This window comes from Mus pahari, chromosome 4 (assembly GCF_900095145.1).
Source record: "Mus pahari chromosome 4, PAHARI_EIJ_v1.1, whole genome shotgun sequence".
NCBI classification, from domain to species: domain Eukaryota; kingdom Metazoa; phylum Chordata; class Mammalia; order Rodentia; family Muridae; genus Mus; species Mus pahari.
This window is the reverse complement of record NC_034593.1, coordinates 122,973,501-122,982,681: the sequence shown is the minus strand read 5'-3', so window position 1 is coordinate 122,982,681 and position 9,181 is coordinate 122,973,501. Positions and strand designations below refer to the sequence as shown.

General features: G+C 39.9%; 1 protein-coding gene across 1 annotated transcript in view; it reads right to left on the bottom strand.

The window, feature by feature from the left end:
- Positions 1-9,181, bottom strand: part of Slc9b1 (solute carrier family 9 member B1) — a 41,156-nt gene that overhangs the window by 27,794 nt on the left and 4,181 nt on the right. The window contains exons 3-5 of the mRNA XM_021196970.2: positions 3,473-3,533; positions 1,049-1,137; positions 567-793 (exon numbers count right to left, since the gene is read on the bottom strand). Coding sequence (XP_021052629.1) covers positions 567-793; positions 1,049-1,137; positions 3,473-3,533 — 377 coding nt within the window. The remainder of the gene's footprint in view (positions 1-566; positions 794-1,048; positions 1,138-3,472; positions 3,534-9,181) is intronic.

Here is a 9,181-nt window from a genome sequence, read left to right as displayed (position 1 = left end):
AATGAAAGAAAAAACAATGAAGATAGCAAAGAACAAATAAGAATACATGAAAAATAAAGCTGTAACTACTTATGCTTCACTATATTTAGTCTAATTTTTATTCTTTATAGGTTATATATACCCAGTCATTAAAATTGCTGAGTTTGATTATGTAGATTCATAAAGAAATAAAAAATGCTATGAATATTTGGCAACAATAAGATGCAAATTTTATATAGGCCACAGCTATTTTAAATTTGAAGACCAATGTCAAGAACCTTAGTATTGTCAGGAATGTTATGACTTCAAGTTAACGTAGACCACAAAAGGAAGTTGTAAACAAGAGCCCTCAACTAACATGGCTTCTAATCCCCAAATTCAACATTAAAATACATGAAAAAGACAAAAGTGAAAATCACAAGCACTACCTTAGTTTTGAAAAGGGTAAGGAAATATTTGTTCTGTCTACACATTGCTCAGATCAGAGCTTGCCATCTGAGGTGCACATCTTATACTGTTAGCCTTATTTATCATCTGCATTTTATATTTTTCATTTTCTCCCCATGTGCATTTCTTATTTGACATACCATCTGTAATTGTTTTATTTATTGTTCCTCGTGGAGGACAGTAACTATTTGTCTTTCTCCTCTTCTGTTTTGGTTCCTTCCTTTCTGGTTCCTTCCTTCCTATTTCGGTTGTTTGTACTTCTTTCGTTTGTGTTTCCCTTCTTTCTGGTTCCCTCCTTTCTGGTTCCCTTCTTTCTGGTTCTCTCCTTTCTGGTTCCCTCCTTTCTGGTTCCCTTCTTTCTGGTTCTCTCCTTTCTGGTTCCCTTCTTTCTGGTTCTCTCCTTTCTGATTCCCTCCTTTCTGGTTCCCTCCTTTCTGGTTCCCTCCTTTCTGGTTCCCTCCTTTCTGATTTCCTCCTTTCTGGTTCCCTCCTTTCTGATTCTCTCCTTTCTGGTTCCCTCCTTTCTAGCTCCTTCCTTTCTGGTTCCTTCCTTTCTGGTTCCTTCCTTTCTGGTTCCTTCGGTTCTGGTTCCTTCAGTTCTGGTTCCTTTGGTTCTGGTTTCTTAGGTTCTGGTTCCTTAGGTTCTGGTTCCTTCAGTTCTGGTTCTGGTTCTACAGTTTCTTCATGAAAGCTATCAGGATCTTTGGACATCTAAAGTAAAACAAAGAAATCTTTTAAGAACTGTACTCTCCATATAAGTTTATGAATGTAAACAATCATTGCATTTCATAACTCCTATTATTACTGTCAACATGGAGAATACACATCACACACTTCAGAAATAGATATCACGGGGCTGGAGAGATGGCTCAGTGGTTAAGAGCACTGACTGCTCTTCCAGAGGTCCTGAGTTCAATTTCCAGCAACCACATGGTGGTTCACAACCATCTGTAATGGAATCCAATGCCCTCTTCTGGTGTGTCTAAAGACACCAACAGTGTACTCATATAAATAAAATAAAATAAAAATCTTTTTTTTAAAAAAGAACTAGCTACCCCAGCAGAAGCAGCCCCGCATTAACGCACCCGAGTCTCCACCATCACCATCACCAGGTACAGACTGAACAAGTGAGCCCTTCCTGCAGGCCTGACAACTAACACTGCCCTCCTGTGTCTCCCTTAGATTAACTAAGACTTTCCTGAAGTGAAAACATAACGAAACTGAGAAGTTAAATATGAAAAATGATGCAGCTGAATGGAAAATGAGAAAAATCAGAGGACACATTCTCAGAAATTCAAGCTTGCCTCCACTAATACTTATATGCAACATATTTTGATAATTTATGGTTTATGTCAGCTCTTCCAACCTTTGAATGCTAATGTAATTATAAAACTACTGATTGATGAAATATCTGTGGTTTGTGAGAATGCTGGGAAGCTTCTCCCAATGCAAAGAAACAATTACAACAAATCCAGAGTAAAGTTAACTTTGAGTAGTGACCTCTGTCTAGAATACTGCCATGATGAATGGATGGGAGAAGGATAGATGGAGGGATGGAGGGAAGGATGGAGAAAGGGATCAGTGGGAAAGGGGTGGATGGAGGGATGGATCGGAGAGGGACAGATGGAAGGAGGGATGGATGGTTGGATGGATGGGAGGATAGATAGAGGGATAGAGGGAGGGATGGAGGAAGGGATGGATGGGAGAGGGACACATGGAAGGATGGGATGGACGGATGGGTGGAAGGGTGCTATCATTTTGAGTGTACTGTGCACGAGAACATTATCTTTCTGAGAGAGATGTAGGAGAGAGAGGCTAGACTGTAGACAACGAAGGGTTTATAGGATTAAGTTGAATGGCTAAGGAGATTCAGACATTACTGCACTGATTGTTAATATTCTGCAGCTCTACGGGACAAAGTTCTTAGACATCATAACCAGACTGTTGCTGTTCTGGGGTAGAGGTGTTTTCTGGGGTCCCTGCAACTGCACAGATGCTAAAAGCACAGCAGATGGCGTTTATTAAGGTTGTAGAAAGTCATACAGTAAAAGTGGAGGAGCTTTGTAATTTCAGAATTTATAATAAATTCATCTAGATTAAGATGAATTCATCACAGATAAAGTAATTAAAAGTACATTACACTGTGCTCTTGGCCTAAGAGTTATAAAGTTTCTACTAAAAGAATTAACAATTTATAATTCTAATTATAAGCAACTATCTAGTAAAACTGGACTAACAAAAGGCTTAACAGCTTACTTTATTTTTCAAAATATGTAACCACTGTTGACTTAAATTGGTGAAACTTTCTACCACATGGAAGGAAATAAGCCATATTTGCCTTATTCCTAAAAGCTACCCTATCTGGGACCAAACCAGTGTGGAATAACTCTTTTCCATCTGTTTTATCCTTTCTGCTCACTTTCTAGAACCCATTAGTTTAGTAGCTATTTCAAATGTATAATTCTTTTCTTTTACCAGATATCGATATTTAACAGAAATCTATATAATAAACAAAAAATCATTTAAAACAAGCAGTGTCCTGCTTTGTAGCCCGGGATCTCAGTAACTCAGGACCCTCCGGCCTCATCCTCCCAACTCCTAGGATTACAAGTGTGAGTCTTTGTTGTCATGGCAAACTTGGATTGTTGTTATTTGTTTTTGTTTTGGGTGTATACATGCAGGTGGTGTGTGTGCATTTTATGCACTTGAGTATATAGGTACATGTGTTTATGCATATGCATCCAGAGGCCAGAGAAGGATGTCCCGTTTCCTCTGAGCCTCTCTCTGTGCCTTAATTCCTTGGCAGCATTTCTCAGTGATCAGGAGGCTCCCTGAATTACAAGGTCAGTTAGCTGACCAATGGGTGCCCAAGCTGTGCCTGCCTCTGCTCCCCGGTGCTGGGGCTACAAGTATATATAGCACACTTGGTTTTCAACATGAATGCTGGTGTGAGAGCTCAGATCCTATGCTCTCACCCAGAGGGTCATCTCCCAAGATCAACACAGAACTGCACAGTCTATATTACAGTGTAATTTTAAGTTTTTACCTCAACAGTTACAGATGATTGGAAACGATCATCCTTCTTGTCTGATTCTATGTCGTGCTCACTAATATTTAAAAGAAAAATAATTTGAAAGAAAAGAAAGTCTATAAATCCATATAATAACAAACTTGGTTAACAACACGTTTAAAATATTAAACAAAAATTATCATGGTCAAGTCAGATACCTTTAATAAAATCTAAATATTCACTTAAAGCCAGTGAGATGGTTCAGTGAGTAAGGGCACCAAGCTGCCAAGTCCAGCGACCTGAGCCCACTCCCTGGGAATCACACAGGACAAGGAAAGAACTGATTCCCACAAGTTATTTCCTATGTGTGCTATGATACACACACACACACACCATGGGGCATGGGGAGGGAGAGGAAGAGGGTGAGAGGAAGAGGGAGAGAAAGAGGGGGGAAATTTTTAAATATCCACTTAGAGTTATTAATCAAAGCTATGAACCCAGGTTTAAATTTTTTATTACATTTGTTTATTCATGTGTGTGAGAGGGTTGGAGGACCACTTATGGGAATCAGTTCTCTTCCATGTGAGTCCCAGGGATGAACTCAGGTAATCCGGCTTGGTGGCAGATGCCTCTGTCTGCTAAGCCATCCCACTGTCCCCAAGAGCCTAAGTTTTAAAAGGTTTTGACGTGGAGAAATGTATTACTTCTCACCAATTTCATAATAATGGGCAATATATTAAAAGCACGTGGGAGATAATCAGTTCTTTATGTTAGTCACTAACTAGTGTGTCTGACTTAATCCCCACCACTATCTACTTCATTTTCAATCTCAAGCCTCCGTGAGACTTCAAGAAAATGTAAAACGAAACCTGGAGGAACACTCACACAGGAATGACGAAGTTTCTCTTTCACAGAGGACCAGGAGAAAGCTAAGCTATTGGTCAGGTGGAATACTTGGGAGAGAGTGCTGGTCTACAGCGTGGCTGAAACAGAAGGAGGAACAGAGACCTAGCATAGCCTAGAGTGAAGGAGACATGTCACACTGACTGACTTAGTCTGGAGCAGCTTGAAACTGAGATGTTTTCCCACAACACAAGAAAAATCTAACCCCACTATGCCAGGAACATCTGAAATTCTGCAGCTGGGAACTTGTGATGGTTTGCATAGTCTTGGGCCAGGGAGTGGCACCATTTGGAGGTGTGACCTGGTTGGAGTAGATGTGTCACTGTGGGGTGTGGGCATAAGATTCTCACCCTAGTTGCCTGGTAGTCAGTCTTCCACTAGCAGCCTTTAGATGAAGACATAGAACTCTCAGCTTTGCCTAAGCCATGCCTACCTGGATACAGCCATGCTCCCACCTTGATGATAATGGACTGAACCTCTGAATCTGTAAGCCAGCCCCAAGTAAATATTTTTTTTAATAAGACTTGCCTTGGTCATGGTGTCTGTTCACAGCAGTAACACCCTGACCAAGACAGGACTCCAGCAGCCCTTCTGGACAGTGACCCTGGTGTGGGGATCTGCTGGGATGACACCACTGTATTATCCAGTGAAGATCAATTCCTACTGTACCCTCCTCAACCTAGGCTTTTGTTGCAGAGCCCTGCAGATCCTAAACCTACCTGTATCCAGCTGGTGCCACAGTGTATCAAGTGCCACATCTATTGCAGTTTTCTAGAGTAGCCACATCACCCCACTGACATTTAAGCAGCCACCTCCCTGCTGTAGCCCAAATGCACCATACCTGCCTGCCTGCTGGATTAGACTTGCCCCACACAGGCAAGAACCGCTGATGTATATGGGTATACTGTCCTGCTTTTCCAGCTAGCCATATCTTTCCCTGCCTGGTCCCGTCACATCAAGCCCTGCAGTCACACATCCTAGGGAAACTGCTGGGAGCTGTGCTCTTGGGGCTGCACGAGCCACAAAGAGTCATTAGCAAATATCCTGCCATGAGATCTCAAAGGATCCCAAGAGATTTGAACCAAAAAGATCCTTTACAAGGCAATCTAAAGTGAAAGACAAAGGACAAAGAAACAATTCTAAAAACAGAAATTTATAATCAGTAAAACATACATGAGGTAATCTCTACTTGATGAAAGACAGATTTATCAGTAGAAATTTTACAGGCCAAGATGACATGTTCATGTCCCTAAAAGCAAAAAGGGGTCAAGCTGGATATGATACACAGCTGCTGTTCCAGCACTAGGAAGACTGAGACAGGAAGGTCACAAGTTTCAGGAGAGCTTGGGCTACATAGCAAGACCCTGTCTCAAAAACAAGCAAATACTGTCAAGAATATTATAAGCAGTCAGTGCTCCAGAAGTCAAATATTTCTCAGACAAATAAAAGCTCAGGAAATTCACTACCACAAGATTGATGTTACTTATGCTTCATACCTCCCAAATGCTTAAGGGGTCCTATATATAGAAATGAAAGGTACATATCGTCATTAAAATACATAAAAGTAGAAAATGCATTAGTAAAGGAGACACACAAAAGAGAAAGTTACCAATCTTTTCAATACAGAATACAGCCAAACAACAAAGATAACCTGAGACAAAGAAAAGAATGAAGGATATATAAAACAATCAGAAACTGATAAAAGCAAGTCTTTATTGATAATTAGATTAAATTTCTAGGTTAGTAGTTTTACACACACACACACACACACACACACAAACAGACAAAGAAAACCAATGGCTCAAAGACATACTGCTCGCAAGAAACTCAATTCATTAGTGAAGGCACCAGGCTTGGAAGTAAAGAGATGGGAGAAGATATTTTTCTCAAGTTAAAAACCAAATTACCAGATAATACCAAATTACAGACTTCAAGACAAGGATTGCAATGAGACACAGTGGTAAGCATGTAATGATTAAGAGATAATTGTAAAAGGAGGCTGTTATTGTAAATGTACATAGGCTCAAGGCTTGAATACCCAATCATATAACACTTCCAGTAAATGCTGGGAGCTCTACTCTCCACTCACATAAAGATAAACCTCAGTTAGAAACTTAAAAATTGGCCAGGTATGGTGGCCTTTAATCCCAGTCAGCATTCAAAGGTTGAGTTCATGGCCAGTCTGGTCTACAAAGTGAGTTCCCAGGACATCCAAGGCTAAAATACAGAAAAACCCTGTTATGGAAAACAAACAAAAATTTAAAAGAAACTTCAAAAGTAAACAAATATGAAATTTATAGAATATTTCATCCAATGCATGAAAAATACTCATTATTTTCATAAGCATATGTGATATTCTTGAAGATATGTTAGGCTATAAAACAAACTTCAATAAATTCAAAAGGTAGAAACCACAGCAAATACGCACTGTTTATAAACACAATGACCTAAATCTAGAAAGCAATAAGAAGATTGTTGAGGTTTTGTCTTTTGCTATGCATTGTAATGCTAAGTCCATCCCTGAAGACCTGGTTGACCCAGAAATGAAAAAGTCTGTATGTAGACCCAAGTGACGATATGTGACCTTGCCCCAAGTTATTTCTGATTGGTAAATAAAGATGGAGGAGGGGTAGGAGGAGAGCTCAAGGAGAAAGAGAAGAGAGGAGAAGGCTCCATGGGTCAGGAGTCAGAAAACATGGACCTGAGAGAGAGCTGGTCAATTGGAGTTACGAGCAGCCCAGATGAAACACAGTAAAAACTCGGGGTTATCAATAGGAAAGTAGATTCTAACAGCATAGAGGATAGATATCTGCCCAACTCTAGTGCCTATTAAGGTTTATTTAATCCCACTCTTTTTAATAGCTGCCATTACAAACTATTTAGAATAATTAAGTAATGCAAGTTAATAGTCAATAAAACTCACAGGCATGTTTGACACTAGTCTGGATTATCATAGAAATATACATCCTGGGTTGTACAGATAATAGGTAGTTGGAGACAGGCATTCTTTGCTTGTTCAGCTATGCTATGAATAAATATATGGTCTCAAAAGAGATCCACAGAATATGGCATTTAAGGTTATTTCATTATTAAATATCTTCTGACTATGAGTCATATCTGCTCCTCCATTCTACTTCAAAGATGATGATGAGTATCAATACCTACATGTAGAGCTGCTTCAATTGTGGCAAGCGAGCCACTGGCCAAAAACTGTCCTAAGTTTGTCTGAAGACAAAATGCTGTCCAAAAAGGACAAATGGACACAGGATACTTGACTACTAAGTTCTGCCAAGACAAGATAAGCTAGTCCTTCATAATTCCTGCCAAGACAGAATAAACTAGTCCTTCATAAGTCCTGGTTCTCTTAATGTCTGTCAGATGTTCTGGGCCAGAAGGCTGAAGATAGAAGCTCCAATATCATAAGGAATATTGAGGACTGTCCCAGGGGTAAGCTATCTCGGTCATTTCTATGATTTTTGGAAGCCAGGTCCCTGTGTTTCCTACATATAATACTTATTCCTTTTCAGATTTCTGAGGGGGTTAAAGACTTGATAGTTAGAGTCTCACTATTAAGCTTAAATTGTTTAGGATTTAAGATATTCTTAGGATGGTAATACAAGTTAAGATAAAAAATTATTTAAATACAAAATTCTAACTCACTGAGATAGGATAGATGATGAAATACTTTATCTAAACTGCCAAACATACTGGACTGTACATTATACATACATATCATACTTCATAATTGTTATAACTGTATTCAATTTATATCTGAGAGAAAAGGAGCCTTTTATTGGACTAAAAAGGAGAACTGTTGAAGTTTGGTCTTTTGCTGTGTATTGTAATGCTAAGTGCGGGCCTGAAGACCTGGCAGCATCAGAGACAAGGGAGTCTGCACCTAGGCCCAAGTGACCCTATGTGACCTTGCCCCAAGTTATTTCTGAATGGTAAATAAAGATGCCTACAACCTATAGCTGGGCAGAATTGAGATAGACGGGGCTTGGTGTTCCTGGCAGGGCTAGGGTTGGAGGAGACAGAGAAAAGAGAAGACACCATGAGCTGGGAGTCAAGAAAACAACCCTGAGGCCAACTGGAGCTTAGAGCAGCCCAGATGAAACATAGTAAGTAATAACTCAGGGTTATTGATATAAACGTGGATTCTAACAGCATAGAAGATAGGTATCTTCCCAGCTCTTCTGCTGATTAAGGTTTATTATAAATATAAAGGTTGTGTGTGTCATTTATCTGGGAACTAAATGGTTAAAGGCAGGGTAAAAACCCTGGATCAGAATTAAAAATTTCTACAACAGAGGAGTTTTAACTTTTTTAGATTTATTTTTATTATTTTAAGTTATGCTACATGCATGTGTATCTTCATATGGGTTTGTGCATGTGTCTGCAGAGGCTAGAGAGGTTACGTTTCTCCTACAGCTGGAGTTGTTCTGACATAAGTGACCAAAACAAATATGCATAATTACAGCCATCTCAAGTTCACCAAAGATACTGTACTGGCTAGTTTTGTGTGTCAACTTGACACAGGCTGGAGTTATCACAGAGAAAGGAGCTTCAGATGAGGAAATGTCTCCATGAGATCCAGCTGTAAGGTATTTTCTCAATTAGTGATCAAGGGGGGGAGGGCCCATTGTGGGTGGTGCCATCCCTGAGCTGGTAGTCCTGGGTTCTATAAGAAAGCAAGCTGAGCAAGCCAGGGGAAGCAAGCCAGTAAGTAACATCCCTCCATGGCCTCTGCATCAGCTCCTGCTTCCTGATCTGCTTGAGTTCCCGTCCTGACTTCCTTTGATGATGAACAGCAATGTGGAAAGTGTAAGTCAAATAAACCCT